The sequence below is a fragment of the Chelonia mydas genome, chromosome 6 (genome assembly GCF_015237465.2).
Source record: "Chelonia mydas isolate rCheMyd1 chromosome 6, rCheMyd1.pri.v2, whole genome shotgun sequence".
NCBI classification, from domain to species: domain Eukaryota; kingdom Metazoa; phylum Chordata; order Testudines; family Cheloniidae; genus Chelonia; species Chelonia mydas.
Genome location: NC_051246.2, coordinates 19,200,404 through 19,218,642, shown reverse-complemented (window position 1 = coordinate 19,218,642; position 18,239 = coordinate 19,200,404). Strand labels below are relative to the sequence as shown.

At 54.4% G+C, this 18,239-nt stretch overlaps 1 protein-coding gene across 14 annotated transcripts in view; it reads right to left on the bottom strand.

Annotated features, from left to right (window-relative positions):
* The window catches only part of MYRF (myelin regulatory factor), a 112,965-nt gene that overhangs the window by 57,900 nt on the left and 36,826 nt on the right, over window positions 1-18,239 (bottom strand). For 13 of the 14 annotated variants that reach the window (XM_043548528.1, XM_043548520.1, XM_043548530.1 and 10 more), the window contains exons 2-4: window positions 5,328-5,415; window positions 3,855-4,190; window positions 92-153 (exon numbers count right to left, since the gene is read on the bottom strand). In XM_043548528.1, the coding sequence (XP_043404463.1) occupies window positions 92-153; window positions 3,855-4,190; window positions 5,328-5,415 (486 nt within the window). Of the gene's footprint in view, window positions 1-91; window positions 154-3,854; window positions 4,191-5,327; window positions 5,416-5,507; window positions 6,058-18,239 lie in introns of those variants that run through there. The other variant, XM_043548525.1, reaches the window with a different exon arrangement.

The window sequence follows — 18,239 nt, the reverse complement described above, 5'->3', positions numbered from 1 at the left end:
GTCTGATAAAGATTTCAGAGCCAACCACTTTCGTTAAACAAAGAGGGGGGAGGCTGGGAGGTTTGGGCTTTTTTTTTTTTTAAGCACTTACCATTCACCTGCTGGGGGGAGTAGGCTTCTGATCCAGAGTCCGGGGGAGAGTCGGGTAAAGTGCTGGAGAGCAATGGAGAAAGAGAGGAGAAGGTCACTGCAAACCAGCTTCCAGCAAAACCAAGCCTTTCAGTTTGCTCACTGTGACTTCCACACTCCAGGATAAAACCCATTCAAACAGCACCCCGGCTAACCCTACTGCCCACAGAGACTCCTGCTGCCAGAGGCTGGCACCATAACCCACACCCAGCTCTCTTGCCCCATCCTCACAGCACTCCCTAATACCAGCAGAAATGGGGACTGAAATAGCCGTGAGCTGCCCCACAGTCAGCTCTTCTGCCCCAGCTCTCTACAGCCACAGCTCCCAGCCAGCCCCTCCATTACCTACATGACCTCAGGCTAGGACTGGAGTGGCTGAAAGCCTTGCACAGCCAGAGCCCCTGCACCATTCCCTCCTGCATCTCTTGCTGGGCCCAGAGCTCCCGGTCACCAGGGCCTGAGAACATTTGCTACAGTGCCTCCTGCTGGAAGAGACTGGCACTGCAGCAGCTGTCAGCACCCCTGCACAGTACCTCCTTTGATTGTATGTATAGGCATTTCATTTCACTGCCATTTTGTTCACCTGCTAATCAGAGAGTCTTCTCTTTGCAGCTCATGTCCAGTTAAAAGAAGCCAAACAGAATTGTATCTGTTCCCCAGAAAAAGATCATTGGTTTCGCCCTGAATAAATAGGGGAGTCTGGCTCTGTTCCGCAATCTGATGCATGAAAGCAAAGGCTGTGAGGCTGAGGGCCAGATTCTGCTTTCACTCACACCTGGGGAAATCCGGGGCAGTGCCCACAGAGGTCAATGCAGTTCCTCTGGATTTACACCGGCAGCACCGAGAGCAGAATCTGGCCCTAACTCTGCAAAAGGGAACCAAACGTGAATAGGAAACTCTATTGGCCTCACCAAACACACCATGTCCGGGGATAAAAGGATTGACAAGCAACTTCCTGTGTGCTGAGGGGCAGTTGGGCAGCAGGGGAGTGATCTGTTGAGTTATCCTCTATTTATTTTGCCTTATACCATGAGGCTAAACACAGGCTCCCTGCACACGGACACTTCAGTCATTTAAAAACCACACGCCGAAAAATCCAGTTTGATCCAACTTCAGCTTTCCAGCACTCCCAGCCCCTTATGAAAAGCTAAACGGCTCCTCCCCAGTTACCCTCAGAGACAGCCTGGGAAAAAAGACAGGCCGTGTAGCATGCCCGACACGTCAAAAGACTTGGTCTCCGTCGGAGTAAGTTCCACAGAACGTCCTGCCCCTGGATAAACAAATCTAGCTCCAGAGTCCCAGCTGATCTTAATGGCCCAGGTGCGATATGCAGACTTGGGTGGGGGAAACAGACATGAGCGGGCTCAGGGTAAGTTGACACTACAGGGACTAACACCAGCATAACCCCATAGCGTAGTGATGGAAGGGATTTTTCTGTCACTGTAGGAACACCACCTCCTGGAATGACGGTCACCACCTCAACAGAAGCATTCTTCCCTCTACCTCGCTGCATCTACACCGAGGGTTTGGTCGGCACAGCTACGGTCCTCAGGGGTGTGGATTTTTCACACCCGTGATGGACACAGCTACGTCTAGACCAAGTCTAACGTGGGTGGGTGGAAGGGCAAGAATATTGCAGTGAGATAACAGAAACCAAACCAGAGTTGTTGCAAAGTCATCTCAGGACCCAATTCAGCTACTTCCTTGTGCCTTTTGTCACAATGATCCCCCAAGGCTAGGGGACTGGGTAGGGTACAGAGCCCTTCACCTCTATGACGCTGGCTCCACTGGGGCCCCAACTCGGGGACTGGGTGACTCAAAGCATCAGGGACTGGGAGACAGACTGTCAAGCCTCCAGTGTGACCGAAGCTGAGGTTATTAGGGACCCAAAATCATCACCCTCCAACTGCCATTCAATGGGTTGGAGGGCCCAGGCCCTGGAGAGCAGGTATTCCCATCGCACAAGCCATGGTCACTGTTGGCTCTATTAGCCTGGGTGGCTATCTCAGTGGAGGGCAAGGACAGAACGGATCCTTACTAGACTAAACAACTGGAAGCCTCCTGCAGGGTAGCCCCTAAGATGACTGACAGCCCCTAGGAATGGCCCCTGTCCAGCTGTTTGCCTCATGGGAAACCTCCGTGTCCTCCCCCAGACTGGGAATCCAATGGCAATGGATAAAATCGGTGATTTTCTCTACCCCCACCTCATTCATGAGGATCTTTCCAAGTCCCTCCAATGGCCCAAACCCAACCCAATGGCCTCAGTGGAATTACACCAAGGTTAAGTTTGGCCCCGGGAATTCAGAGCCTTCCCAACTCCTGGAATCATGAAGATGTTCTCCTTGTTGGCATCACTAGAAGACGCAAGGCAGAGGAGAACATGAGATTCACAGATGTGCACAAAACCTGGACTCCATCCTGGCCTGGGCCTCCGCACCCGATACCCACCAATTCCAAAGAGGACGGAGATGGCTGCAAATGTAACACAGCGAGGCTATGCGCCACGTGAGACAGAGGTGCTAGGCAGAGGGGTAGGAGACTCCAGGATGGGTCAGGCACTGGCGTGGGTCATGCAGCAGGGAGTGGATGATGCCGGACTGCTGGGTGGCCACGCTGAGAGAGGGATGTGGCGCTATCAATTTCCATCATCGTCTGACTGAATCCTCTGGAGTCTTCCTCTGCGAGCAGTGAGGAAAGGGTCTCCCCAGCTGCACCCTTGAAAGAGTCAGAGGAAGGGAGAAGCTGGGGTGCTCCTCCCAGCAGGGGGCTAGGGACTAACGGCTGCCAGGAATAAAATGTATGTAACTATCATGTGTGGGGAGTGCTCTCGCCTCTGGGATCTATGACACATTCTGCCCACGGCAAGCGTTTTCTCCATCTATGTCTCACTCTCTGGAGCAATCCCCACCCTGCCCACCAAGACAGCTTCAGCCCCGTTCTCGCCCAGCATGGTACGGCAGTCCTCTCTCTACCACCAACCGCTGCGCTCTCCTGCTCACCCAGCAGAGCAATCGCTGGCCTGGAATTGCCACAGTTCCCTCTGACCCCATCCCTGCCCACTGAGGTAGACACCTGCCCAGAGAGCAGGAATCACAGCGTCTCACTGGGTGCACTTTCTCCTCCTGGGGCTACATGTTCAGTCCATCAAAGATACAGAAACTCAGGCCTCCTCCTCCTCCTTGCAGGGGGTGAGCCTAGAGTCCATTGCAAGTGGGTGCAAATCCAGCCCAGGGTCTATCTCCTTCCTACACAGAGTGTGAGATATCAAATGCCAGACTCCATATCTTTTTGTCTGAGTTAGCTACCACCTTTCACCTGGGATAGCCCCAGGGAGATCCTGGAATGAGGATTTTTCTCAATCTGGAATGGAATCCAAATATGCCCCTGTTCCTGCCTGAGATACTAAAAGCTTTTCCCATCATGCACTTGCAGAGTCTTCTGCTCTGTGTTCCATGCATCAATTTGGTCCCCGCCGGCCCTGGCTTTAATGCCATCTGCTCTCATACAGGATGTTACTATTTCACCTAGCCCAATGCACGTCACTGGCATGATGGCCACAGCCAACGCTCTCAAACTCCAGCACCAATAACTAAGCATCTGAATCAATGTTTAGGCACCCGAAGGTTTGTGGGACAAACACAGCAGGCCTCAGAGTTCCTAATGTATAATCACCTCCAGATGGAGAAACTCTGCCCACCCCTCCTCCCTGCTTCAGCCACACTTACCCGGGTGCATAGGAGGCCTTGGGCTCCGATTTGATTGGAGGGACCACGTTACTCAGGCAGTGGCCGCTGAGGTACCCCTTGGGCACCACCATGCCATTGTTGTTATTGCAGTTGAGGTGAGCACTGTAGTTGGGTCCACAGGGGTTGGCCAAAAGAGGGCCATGACGGACCGGGCCTTGGCTGCCTGGGGGACAGAGATGGAGGGCACCACTGGAAGCTGGGTTGGTCACATGAGCGACGCTGGAGATGGAACTGGCAACAGGAGCACTGACGGTGGCAGAGCCGGAAGGCTGGGTGTGCGCGTAGCTGGCTGAGGCAGGGATGTCCGGGAAGCAGCTGTGGGAGAGAAGTCAAGCACCTCAGCACCGTCTACTTATTGCACCTTTCGCCGGCCACGCAGCCCTTCTGCCCCCACCCACACGCCCACCACTGGGAAGGAGGCACCGCAACCTGACAGCACCAGCAAAACTGCACCCCAGGGTTCAGTCGGGGAGCAGAAGAAGGGTGAGTATCTAGCTGCTACTGGCAGGGGAATGGATGTAATCTCCCAGGAAAGGGGATATTAACCTAACGTTGCTCACGGGTCTTTAAAGGCTAGAACTGCCCACGACCTCAATTCTTTGACTCCTGGGGAAAGTGGCAACTCCAGCAGCTCGCTTCCCGTTCGCCCCATGCTGTGGCATTGATTCAGGCCCCATTACACCACTCGGGTCTTCCTCTGAGGGCTCCCAGGCCAAGACTGACCAAACCCAACCCTGCTTACTTTGCCAGATGTGCTGAGAGGCTTCACTCAGCCCAGTGTAACACACACCTGCTGGAAACAGGACAGCACCTCCCCCTCAACAGGTCAGTGCCCCAGTGCCAGCACCAACAGGGGCTGCAGCCTCCCTCCTGTGGTGCGTGCCCTTCTTCGCCCCCTCTGCAGTCAGTGCACCCTAGCCCGGTGTGGAGAGCACGTCCTGCTGGTCCCAGGGAGACATTTCCCTTCCACACACACTCATTCCTGGGGAGCTCTCTCCCCAAAATGCCAGTGCATTTTGCTCCCAGCATGATGCCCCAATAGCTATTCCTAGCAGCACAGGGGGCGTGGGCCCAAATGCCTTCATTTGATGTTCTTCTGTGCCATTTTTACTCCTGTCCAAAGGTAGCAGGGGGGTCTCCAAGGACGGGAGTTAAAGTATTCTTCAATGACCCTACCCGGGAGGAAGAAAAGTAGAAAGGGGGAAGCAGAAAAGAAAGAAGGGGGTTTGGAGACCAGAGGAGGCATTGAAAAGGACGGTAGCACAGAGCGACACATGGGAGCCCTGACAGAGGCAGAGAGCAGGGGCGAAAGGGAGCAGGGAAGCTATTTACAAACAAGGCACTGCACCCCCGTAAAGGAGAAAATTCAACTTCTCCCTGGGAAAATGGCCACCAGCTCTGCCCCCGCTGGCAGCCCCCCACCACCGGGCCGTGCGCGAGGCAGGGACTTACATATCTGGTGAGTCTTCCTTGCTGATGTACTCTTCCAGAATGCTGGTGTCGATGTTGGAAGGTTCCAGAGCTCCATTAATGTCGTGGCCTGCAGAGAAGAGAGGGAATGGAAGGGGCGAGAGCCATTAGAAAACCAGACAAGTCATGCCCCCTTCCCTGAGAGATCAGAGAGTGACTTACAGCTCCTCCTACTGCCCCAGGCCCCTCCATCGCAGGAGGAAAAAGGGACTGAGCTGAGGGCCAGAGCCACTGATCCTTGCGCAATCAGCAGATCATGCTCTTTTAGAGAGACCACCTCAGTGTCCACCCGCACCCCTGCCATCCCACAAGCTGAGAACACGGACGGGCGCCTCTCGGGGGGTCATGGGTGCAACAGTGCAAGTGCAGACAAGGCAGAGTTATCAGAAAGTCTGCGGGACACAGGGAGTACTTGATGATAAATTGTGCCGAATGCAGGGCCCCGCTGGGCCTGGTTGCTTGGGCTGTTGGACTCCTCTGCACGGAGCCTCCTGAGAAATGCGGATGACAGCGCCTGGCAGTAGCATAGGCCTTGCTCGCATGAGCTGCAGAAGCCACTGGCTTTGCTTGGGCCACCTGCCCTGGTGGAAGAGCTGCTTGGTGTGGGCCGCAGGAGCCCGTAGCTAGTGCCCAGCGGCAGGGCCGCGCTGTGGGGCTCTGTGGGTGGATTCGGGAGTCTGGTTTCATTCCCTCCCCGTTGGACCCTTGCCTTGGTTTCACAGAACACGCTGAAATCTCTCCGCCGCTGCCATGCCAGCTTTGGAACAGATCTCAGCTCCCCTCACACACCCGCCTCCCGCTCCTGCGAGGGCAGCACTAGACTATCTTCCCCTTTCTCCTGCAGGTCCCTCCTCCTCCTCCCGTGCTGTGGAAGCCAGGCTGGGGTTCGTCAAGAGAAAGTGCTTTCTTTATCTGCCTCACTGGAGTAGGAGTGTGCAGCCCGCTGGGGCCTATGCCAACCCCAAGTGCCAAAGACACTGCCAAGAAAGGGGAAGAGCAGCCCCAGCCCCCTTCCCCGAGCTCGGCTAACAAAGAGGGCCCTTCCACAACGGCCCGACCCCTTCAGCCAGAGGCGATGTGTCACTTGCCCAGCAGGCGCGCGCGAGCACACACCACCAAAGGACCACAGCCCCCTCCAAGCCACACTGGGGGGAAAGGTTAGCCAATGAACCACAAATGTGAAAAAGAGGGGCTTCAGCCGGCATCCAGCCGATCAGATCTTTCCCCTGTGAAAATCCCTTTCATACCAAGACAAGCAAATCGGCAGCAATAAATCCAGCTAGGAATTTTGCCAAGCGAACGGGGGGGGATCTTTCCTTGGTAACCCAGGCCGGGGAGAAAAGCCCAGGTCGGGATTCCATTGAAAAACACCTAACCCTTTATGTACCACACCCTTCAACAGCAGGCCGCAGGGACGGGGGGCTCGCTGCTACGAAAGAAAGCATCCAGCTTAACACGCACCCCAGTAGAGCCTGGAGTCCCCGGCCCCTCCAGTATCCAGGCTGGGATCCCACAGAAAGCAACGGGCAGGACAAGTGTGCAACTCTGAGTGCCGAGACGCACAGACACTTCCATGGTACGGTCACAGAGAGAAGGGCCGTGGGGTGCAGGAGCGTGGGGCTTGCTCCCCAGCCGTGGCCTGAGGATCTCCCTCCTCATCAGAGAAGCTTGTTTAGACACAGGCATCGCGCAGGTTGGAATTGCAAAGCAGCAGACAATTTCTGGTTCAGGTGCCCTTTGAACTGACAGCATTGGCTGGAGCCAGGATCAGCGCAGGCAGGTGCTGGGATGCTTCCCCCAGCTGCTGTGCAACTGCTTCTCCACCTGACCCACAGCAACCCTCCCCCTTCCCGGATGCTCACTCCTGAGTGCTCCCACACACAGCTCTGGGCCTGTCCAGCAGCACCCCTGCCACTCCAGCCCTGCCCCCGGCTTGTTAATGCTCCTCAGTCCTGACCTGGCGCGCCCCAGCTATTCCAGCCCTGCCCCACCAAGGTTTACTAATGCTCTCACGCCACGACTCTCAGTTCCCTTACTATTCCAGTGCCAGTTCTCTCTTGGGCAAAGACTTTCAATCATACTACATCATGGGCTGATGTGGACATGTGCCCACCAGGGAACAACTCAGAGAGCCCAGTTCACTTGCCACACGATCCAGCATTTGAATCCGGATCTCCAGAAGCGAAGAGCCAGTGCACTAATCCCTCTCCCCACCCACAGGCTACCAAGATTCCCTGAGGAGAGCTCTCCAGGTTGCTGGTTTCAGAAGACCCCTTCCCAGGGTCAAAGCTCTAACAAGCTCTGCACGGATGGACAGAATTCCTGGGGGACATGGGCTCACATACATCCCTTGGTGTTGGACTGTGGCCGTTCCACAGACTAACCTCCCCAGCTCTGCTGGTCTCTCAGCTCACTCCCTCTTAGCCACCTTGCCTGAAAGGTCACCTTCATGAAAATTCAATCAAGACCCAAGCAAAGGGCATGATAAGCACCGTGGCGCAGAAGGTGCGTCAGCTGAACTGCTCTGGAGCTACAACAGAATTGATAAGGGCCACAACAGGGGGGACCGGCTGTGGGGTGGGAGGGGCAGTTCTTTACCTACTAAAAATAAATCCAATGAAGGACTTTTCTAAACAAGAGACTGGAGGCCCTTGAGCCTTCTGCAAAGAGACTGAGAGCAGCTGGGCTCCATGCGGTGACATTCCCTGCCCCTGGCTCACTGCTGTCCCAGTTCTTTGCCAGTCCCCATCTCCCACTGTTTCTGATTCATTCTGGCCAGCACTAAGAATCTCTTCCCCTGGATCTTCAGCCTTTCTTCTGGTCCTCTGAGCGCCCCTGTTTGTCTCTGTGGGGCAGAAAGTATCTCTGGAATGTCTGCCGCTGAGCACGAGCTCTTAAGAGCATCTCATTGCCTGAAAACTTCTGTTCAGTAGGGACTGTTACCAAAAGCCAGCTTAGGTGATTAATCAAAAGCTAATACCTCTCTTTAGAGTCACGAGCTCCTAACGACATTAACAATGCCCCTCCTCCCCTTGCAACGGGGGATTAAGAGGGAGTAGGAAGCCACAGAAAATGGACCCATGAAGCTGAACACCCCAAGGCTCCACAGGAAACAGAACTCATCTCGAAGTCTCAATCAAAGAGAGATGGAGCAGAGGGCAGCAGTGACCATCAGCCAATGAGCTCATATTTCCTTTGCTCAAAAGAAAAGTGTTAACTCTAATAGACAGCACCCGCCACCATCCATAACTCTGCCTAATGCACCCAGGCTTCATAACCCGCTCCAGAGTCCCCCACCATCCACTACTCCACAGGCTGTATCACAAGACCTACAGCCTCTCCCAGAGTCTCCAAACTCAGTGAGCCACGGGTCACCGTGCAGTGAACCCGCAGTAACTCTGTTGACCTCAGTGGAGTTGCTTTGCACCACCCATTGTAACTGAGCAGAATTTAACTCATCCCAGAGCCATTTCAAGAGCTTCCAGTTCCAAAACCTTCTGGGACACCCACCCTTTTGTAACCCCTTGCAGTCACTCCTGCTGCAAAAACACATCAAGAGGCTCCCTTGCCCTCACCATGTTCAGGTTATGCTCTGTCCCCAGAATCACCTTTCCCTCCATAATCATTGGTCCTGCCTCCCTTTACTCCATAACCCACCCCAAAGCCTCCCTCCATGCTCCGGAATACCCCTAGAGGCTCCTTTGGAGTCTCTCTCGTGCCAGTTCCCTCCCAAAGGAGCTGAGGAAAAGCGTGGGCAGCTGCGCAGGTAAAGCTTGTTTGGGAAGGACAGGGTGGCATTCGTTCCTCACCGAAGGAGTCAGGAGCTGGGAGAGCAGAGGCCTCCCGTACGTGGGAGAATGTCAGGAATCCCACTGTTTGGACTGGGTTTCTCTGCCTTCCCCAGACTTCCCAACTCAATCAGCCTCTGAACAGAGCCAGCAGTACCCCGCCCACCTCCTTTGTGTTTTCCGTTTGCGGCTCATCTCTGCTCTTGTCCCACTAGACTCCCAGGCACCCGATCAGCAAGCCAGGAACACCTGCTTGTGCCACCCCGCCCTGCAGTATGCTCCTGTGCTCAGCACATCTCGCTCGGGGACACGGAAGGGATCCGGGAATCCTCACACGTTGCTCAGCTCCCTGTTTCCTGTGTGAAATGTGTGCCTGAGGACTGCAGTGTTTTGCAGCTCTCTGAAAGGGTTAACAGCGCCCTTCCCCTTCCAGTCACCGTATTTACGGGTCTTAGAGATTAAAACCAGAATTCACCTCGAGTGATAGGCTGATAAGTTTATGGTATTTCTATTTATAACAATCCCTCCCCCTTCTATACTTGCTCTGCTGCCTGTCTTCTAATCACCCATAATCCTCCCTGGGTCACAAAAGGGGTGGGAGGTAGGGAGCGCAACTGACAGAGAGCTGCATCCTGGGATCCCTTAACGAGAACCAGATGTGAGAACCTGGAGAGGATGACAAGGTCAACCATTTTAATGGGCTGCTGAACTTCTGCAAGAGGAATAAGTGAGTGCAAGCAAAGAAGCTCTCAGAGGCAGGAACGAGGGGCGGGAGTTGCAAAGAGATGACCCCAAGCCAACCAAGACGTCTGTAGGCTTCCCCAGGGCAATGCCGCCACATGCCAGCTCGGGCCAAATTCCACTCTTGGTTACTCTGCCATCAGTGGAGGTTGCTCTGCTGTAGCTGAGAGCAGAATTCGGCCTTTGGCCACTTGAGGTCATATCACAGAGCTGTGGAAACCGAGGAGCGGAGAACCAGTTTGGGTAGAGTAAAAACTGACCCAACCCTCTGTCCAGATGCAGAGCTGGCCCCTGAACAAACCTTCCTGCAGCTTCCCAAGCATGTTCCCATTTTCTTCCCCACAAACCCCAGCAGGTTTGGTTTTCACCATCTCTGCCCAGCCTGCTTCCCAGAGCGGAAGTGCTGGAAAGGCATAAGGAAGAGCTCAGGATTTTCAGACCCCTTTTGGATCTGAATGTTGGGGGGTTTCTCCGAACCCCTCAGCCTCTGAGGCGCACCCATTGCTAGTCCAGGTCACCAGCCGCAGGGATGGCCACACGTTCACTTTCAACATCACAGAAGGAGATTTTCAGAGGCAGTGGGGGTGGGAAGTGAGAGAGGGGCTAGGTGTCCAGCTGCCATTTGTGCCTTTGAAGATGTTCCCCATACTGAGTTGGAGCAAACAATGCTCTGGCTCTCACGATGGGCGTTCCTGGGTGTACGAGGCAGTGAAGCTAGGAGAGACAGCCACGACTAGTGGTAAGAGTAGGGGCAGGGAAGCAGAACATCTGACTTCTGTTCCTGAATCTGCCGCTGCCTCCCTCGGGCACTTGGGTGAGTCACATGGACTCTCTGTGCCTTTGTTTCTCCATCTGAAAACTGGGAATAATGATTAGCACCCGGTTCAGAGGGCATTAATACCTGGTTTGCATGCCATCCATTCATTAATGTTTGCAACGGGATTGAAGATCTTGGTTTGAAAGGCAGTAGAGAAAGGCAAAGTCTAATGACTTTTCATGCCGGCTTAACCCATATGACAAGAGCCTTCCCAAGAAAGAGGATGCCTGGACATCAGCGATTCAGTCCTTTACTGGGAGCGCTCAGTGGCTGCACGGTACATATGGCAAAGCGCTACGACGCCAAGGGCCCTCAGCACAGACCATCTAGCATGCCCCACATGTAAAGCACAGTTAGTCACTCACCGCAGCCCGCTTTGGGGTAGGTGCTATTCTCCTCACTGTACAGATTGGGAAACTGAGGCACAGAGCACTCAGGTGACTTTACCAAGGCCACAACGGGAGTCATTGGCAGAGTACCATGCTGGAGCTGTGGTGAGGCAGCAGCCAGCACAGTAGGTCTGAAGAACCCAGGAGCTCCTGGCTCCCAGTCCTGCACTCGCCCTTCGAGACTGCATTTCTGTAGGCGGGTGTCAGAGCAGCCCTGGACAGCGAGCGCTGTATACACATACACGGCTGTCGCTGGGACACCGCCGTGTGCACCAGCTCCCCTTATCTGGTGCAGCGGGCACTGTGCTTCCTTAACATGGTGGTGCAGTGACTCTCAGCTGGGGGCTGACCTGCATGCAGGTTGGCCTTCTACCTAACTCCTCCGTGGTGTTCGGAGAGGCCCCTGCCCCGTAAAATCAAGGCTCTCACTACAGGTGTCACAGCTGTGTTCCCCCACGGTGGCATCCGAGTGGCGCGATGCTAACCACAGGGACTGCCCCGTGCGTGCCGCTGCCCGCGGGGCTCCGTGAACACACACAATGGGTTGTGAAATCAGCGCACTGGGCTGCAGCATCGGCACATTCCCAGCACCTCGCTCGGCTCGCAGCCCCCTGCTGTGTTTACACTTCCCTCCCTGCGGATTGGCTCGGGGCCTGGCCATGAGTCTGAAGAAGCTACCGGAGAGATTTCTAACCAAACATTGCCTAAGCCTGGGGAGCTGGGGGGCCAGCAGCTACGCTCCAGCTCCTCTCTCTCATCGCCTCATCACCCTGGCCCTGGCCCCCCTCCTTCCAGCCACACCAGAGCCCCAGTGGGCCAAAGGCCTATCCCATGTGCAGCCCCTCCCCGAGGGACGTGAGAAATACATGTGTTTGAGCAGCACCAATACCCTGCTCCCCCAAATTCATCCCCACCCGCGAGCGAGATGGGACACACAGGGATCAGAGGCAGCATCAGCACCCAATTCGGCTCCACCCACCAGTGACACGGGACACCCAGAGAGTCAGGGGCAGCACTGATGTCCTGCTCCCCAGGGGGCATCTCTGACTCTGTCCCTCCCATGAGTTGAGACACATGGGGTTCAGAAGGGGGCCCTACCAGCAAGTTTGGGAGGCCAAGCAAGCCGAGGGAACAGACAGCACCTTGCTTAAAGAATAAAATAGGAGTGATTTTTCTAGGGACAGAAATTTCCAAAATACACACACGCATTCTCTCTCTCTCTCCCCTCCCCCTGGGGTGCCAGAGGATCCAACTCCTGTCCCAGGAGCTTTTGGGGGTTGATCAAGGCTGCCTGCCCTCCCTTCCAGTCACAGCCCATGCTTCCCCCCACCCCAACCTCCCCGAGATATGCAGCCCAGCATTCCTCGTTAATTATGCCCTTTATTACCTGACTGTAACATTAACCAGTCGCTCCCAGGAGAGGTGACTCCTGTAACCGGAGCAGGAGGCAAAGCTGAACCCCTCCTTCCCCAAATGCTTCAGAGACCACCCCAGAGCAAGACCCCCTCTGCCCTAGACCCTGGAAGAAGCCCCACTGCTCCCTACACACACACACACACACACAGCATCAGTACAGGAGCGAGGACGGCAGCCCAGCTGGGCGATAATAAGACTCACCCATGACCTGAGCTCCCACCATCTCACACACACACTGAGCCTGAACTCCTGAGTCACTTTCACCTAGGATTTCCCCAGGCCAACGGTGCCCTTAGCTGCACTGCCAGGACAGTCTGCTTTCCAGGGACTGCAGTGATTTTCTACACACATTTAGGGCACTGCAGTAATTCCCCCAGAAACAAAAGGGCCAGACCCTTGGCTGGTGGACATCAGTGTAACTCCATGACTTGAATTGGTTTGAAGTCCACAGAGCTGCTCCGATTTACACCAGATTCACGGCACAAACCACTCCCACAAAACCAGAACCGCAAGCAAAGGCCCAACTATAGGAGAAGTCTGCCCTCTGTTTTGTCCTCTGGCATCACATTATCTGCAGCGTGCCACAGAGACGGGCCTCCCCTTTCCCACGGGTACAGAGCCACACTGGAGGCTAGGAGCTCCGGCTGAAAACACGGTGGGGGCCAGGTCACTCCGGGCCATGGGACATGCTCTGGGGGAAGCCTGAGGTCAGAGCAAAGGGAGCAGAGGGGCTAGAACACATTGCAGGAACACTCGTCAGTCCTTTCTCCAAGGGCACCTCCAAGTTCCTGGCCCATTTTTCATTTTTAAAAGGGACAAGTGGGTGGAGTTGCAAAGAGGGACTGAAAGTCTCATCAAAGCCAAAAAGCTTCGCTGTGGAGAGGCCAATGCTCCTCCTAATGTTGTCTTACTTCCCCATAGTGCCTTTCAGCCCCAACGATCCCAGTCTAATCCCTGCCTCGTGGGGAGCGATACCTTTCTCCATGCATAGCCCCACGAACTCAGTGGGGTTTCTTGGGGAATCAAGTGAGATGCAACACATGTAACGGGATCAGAATCTGGCCCTTTGCAAAAGTGGGTAGACACAGGAATCCCTCCATCCACCGCTAACCTGCAGTCGCTGACGGAGTGGCCAGTAGCGCCTGCTTTAGCATTCAGGGCTGGAAGCTCAGAAGTTACTGCATCCGACTGAAACTCCAGGGGCAGAGGGGGGATTTTAGAGACGTGGACTATAGGGGCCCAAGATGGGACTTCACCAGGACACTAGAGTTAAAACCCCTATTTCTGCAATAAGACCTATGGGATCTTCAGCGGCCACAAGTTCCTCATCTCACAGATAACGGGGGAAACCTCCGGCAGTGCAGCACAGCGCCCCCCTAGCGCCGCGCGGTAGGGAACCACCAATGACCCCTCTCCTGGCACAGCGCCCCCCCAGCGCCACGCGGTACGCAACCCGCCGATGACCCCTCTCCTGACGTTACTTCATCATCGTCACCTCCCGCAGCACATGTCCCCTGCCATGAGGATGGGGCACTGTCTCCAAGGCAAGCGTTTCCCTATTAAGTCACAATGCCACATCCCATAATACTTTGGTGTTCCCCACAGGTCTCCCATCCAAATATCATCCAGACCTGACACGGCTTAGCTTGAGCACCGAGGACCACATGGCCCCTTTATATATACTGAAAGGGGAACTTTCTCCCAACCACCGAATAGGTCAATTCCTGGTGTTTCATTTTGCTTTGATTCACAGGTTGCCTCCCTCCTGCCACTCTTTACTATCCACTCCCACCATGCACTGCACAGCTATTCCTAATGCACTGGGCAAAATGGGAGCTGCACCTGCCTACACAGAGGTGAGCTGGCTACCCGATTTCCTGGGCCTTTGGAAGAACAGGAGGTGCCATGAGGGATTTCCCACCAAAACTGTACTGGGAGCTCCCCACCCCTCCATGGAGCCATAGGACAAGTACTCCATTTAGGAAGGAACAATCAGTTGCACATATACAAAGTGGGAAATGACTGCCTAGGAAGGAGTACTGCGGAAAGGGGTCTGGGGGTCATACTGGACCACAAGCTAAATATTAATCAACAGTGTAACACATTTGCAAAAAAAGCGAACATCCTTCTAGGATGTATTAGCAGGAGTGTTGTAAGCAAGACAGGAGAAGTAATTCTTCCACTGTACTCTGCGCTGATTAGGCCTCAACTGGACTCTTGTGTCCAGTTCTGGGCGTCACATTTCAGGAAGAATGTGGACACACTGGCGAGAGTCCAGAGAAGAACGACAAAAATGATTAAAGGTCTAGAACACAGGACCTATGAGGGAAGATTGAAAAAAATGGGTTTGTTTAGTCTGGAAAAGAGAAGACCGAGGAAAGAGGAGACATGACAACAGTTTTCAAGTATGTAAAAGGTTGTTACAAGGAAGAAAAATTGTTTTTCTTAACCTCTGAGGATAGGACAAGAAGCAATGGCCTTAAATTGCAGCAAGGGAGGTTTAGGATGGACATGAGGAAAAACTTCCTGTCAGGGTAGTTAAGCACTGGAATACATTGCCTAGGGCAGTTGTAGAATCTCCATCATTGGAGATTTTTAAGAACAGGTTAGACAAACACCGGTCTGGAACGGTCTAGATAATACTGAGTCCTACACAAGTGCAGGGGACTGGACTAGAAGACCTCTCGAGGTCCCTTCCAGTTCTATGATTCTATGACAGCACCACTCTGTGCAGCCATAGGTCATGTGGCATCGCTCCAGAAGCACAGTGAGTAAAGATGGGCAGTGCCATGCAGAAGAAATGCCTCAACCCAGCTGCTATCCTCCTGGGATTTCCCCCCTCTCCTGGCCATTTCTCCTCCCCCTCCCAAGGTCTTCCCTTTCCCCCTTCTCCCCAGCCTCTCTTCGAGTCCCTTCTCCTTCTCTCATTATCTTCTACTGCCACCTCTTCTCCACCTCCCTACTATTCCCCCAGACCTCTTCCCTCCCAGCATCTCCATTCTACTGGCCTACCCCTTTCTCCATCCGGCCTCTCCACCCTTCTCCTAGCCTGTCCTCTGCCCTTGCCAGCTGTGAGCATTGGCATGGATGGAGCCATTGTCCTCTGGGCACGGGGAGAGAGGAGGAGGGGGAAGGTGTAAGAGGAGACACAGTGGAGCGTTTGTGCATTTCCCTGCTGCTCCCCCCTCCACCTCCGCCGTCAATGGGCTGCTTGTCAATTCATGCGCTAAGATGGCGGAAATCACAGCTAACACAAGTGTTGCCATTTGGCGGTGGCAAAGGCGCCTGCTCGGGAGAGCACATTGGCCTGTTTGTTTGGAACCCAATTTCACTGCCACAGAGAACACGTCCCGTTCTCCCTCAGGAGCTGACGTTGGGGAGGTCACAAAGGCAAGACCAGGTGGAGTCCCCCTGGCTGGAGCCTGGCAGGCCTTCCTGACCTCATCAGACCCAGGACCGATGCCGAGATATCCACAGAGTTTTCCCTGCCTCTAACCCCAGCACTTCCAGTCCTCAACCGGGCACCCCTAGGAGTGGCGTTGAGGAGTCAATTCACTGGTGCACGTCTGCTGCTCCCTTGGCTGCTCTGAGAGGGTCAGCAGACGGGATGACAGAGCCACATTGCCCAGCGACCGGGAGAGACTAGGGATTGAGCCACCCCCCTGCGACAGATGGGAATAAAAATCAAGGCCCAACTGAGGTGAAATGTGTCACTGAGATCTGTTCCAGGGGATCCTTGCGAGAGGTGGCAGGCTCTACCTCACCACCTACCCAGGGGCAGTGGGCCTGAGAGGATCTAAGGCCTGTTCCCTCTCCCTCTGCCCAAAGGGTGGGATCTTGGTACAGAAGCCACTGATGGGTCACTCTGATGCTTCGAGACACCTCCCCAATACGTGGGAAGTAGTAACCCCGCAAAACACCACCACATGCCTGCTTCCCTCCAAGACACTCACCCTCCCACACATATTCTTCTCACATGGGCTCACCCCCTCCATGAGACAGCAGTCCCACAGTGCTCACCCATGACACCAACAGCTCACCTGCCATGTGCTCCCCTTGCCCTGGGACTGGGGGAGAAGGCCCCATCGCAGAGGAGAAAGGGTGTCTCACAGTCCAGCCTTTTGCTCCCCCATCACAAGAAAGCAAGAATGGGGACAGCTTCTCTATTCTGACTCCTCTCTCGCATTGACGGGGACAACACAGCGTAGGGCAGCCTCTTCCACCTCCTGAAGAGTAGTGGCAAATTGGCAGCCACATTGGAGCAGAGTACTAGGGGTTTTGCCTCTTCTCAGACATGTAAGGGGGGAGGCCTCTCAACACAGCCCCCTGACTGCCTCCCGTGTGTACAATGGACCTCTATTGACCGCGAGCCCACCCAATTAGAGAAACAATGGAGTCAAGCTCTAAATACACACGCCCAGATCCTCTAAACGTCCACTGGCCTTATCATGCGTCCACCACCGGCTCTACCAGATCAGAACAGGAAGCTCATGGGTTTGTGGCTAAAGGACAGGAGCGGAACACAAGAAATCTGAACGGAAATCCCTGCTCAGCCACAGACTTCCTGTGTAACATGGGGTGGGTCACTTTCCACAGCGTCCCACTCGTGACATGGGATAATCCTCCTCCTTTTTTCCCACCTGGTAACTGCCTTATCTGTAAGCTCCTCAGGGCAGGGACCATCTCTCACATCTGTACTGCATGCTGACCCTGGGTTCTGAATCAGGTTTGAGCCCAAGCCCCCCATCCATCTACACACAAATCAGTCTGACTCGGGCCAGCAAGCACTCAGGACTTGGGTCCTGCTAGCAGGGTCCCACTGTGACTCAAGTCCAACACCTGTCATTTTGCAGTGTGGACGTAGCTCAAGCTGCAGATCAGTCAGAGGGTCTGTGCAGTGCGGTATGAACGTGTTAGCACAGCTGTAAAACCTGGGTCCAGCAACTGTAAATCCAGGTTTACAATGCAGTACAGATGCTCAAGCACAGGCTTGGAAACATCAGATATGTCTACACAGCAAAAAACCGCAGGGCAGAGAGTCTCAGGGCCCAGGCTGGCGCTACGGTGTTAAAACAGCCCAAGCTGGAACAGTGAACCAGAAAGGGGTGGGGGCAAGGCGGGCTCAGACTCACTGCCGTGAGCTTTTTTTGCCATGCAGACATACCCACTGAGTCCACAAGTCGGGTCCAGGCTGGGTGTGCAGGCAGTGCGGACATACCCTATGTGTCTGGGCAGCACTTCGCACAACAGGGACACAGCTGGGACCTCTAGGCGCTGCTGTAATATAAATAATTAACAGATTTAAATCATAGAATATCAGGGTTGGAAGGGACCTCAGAAGATCATCTAGTCCAACCCCCTGCTCAAAGCAGGGCCAATCCCCAATTTTTGCCCTGGATCCCGAAATGGCCCCTCAAGGATTGAACTCACAACCCTGGGTTTAGCAGGCCAATGCTCAAACCACTGAGCTATCCCTCCCCCCAAAATATCACAGAATCTCAGGTTTGGAAGGGACCAGGAGGTCGTCTAGTCCAACCCCCTGCTCAAAGCAGGACCAATCCCCAATTTTGCCACAGATCCCTAAACAGCCCCCTCAAGGACTGAACTCACAATGCTGGGTTTAACAGGCCAATGCTCAAACCACTGAGCTATCCCTCCCCCCGCCCCCATTTCCGATGTGGAAACAGAGCCTTTTGGAGAGAATCACTCTTAATATTAACATGCACTGAAGCATATTTGCACG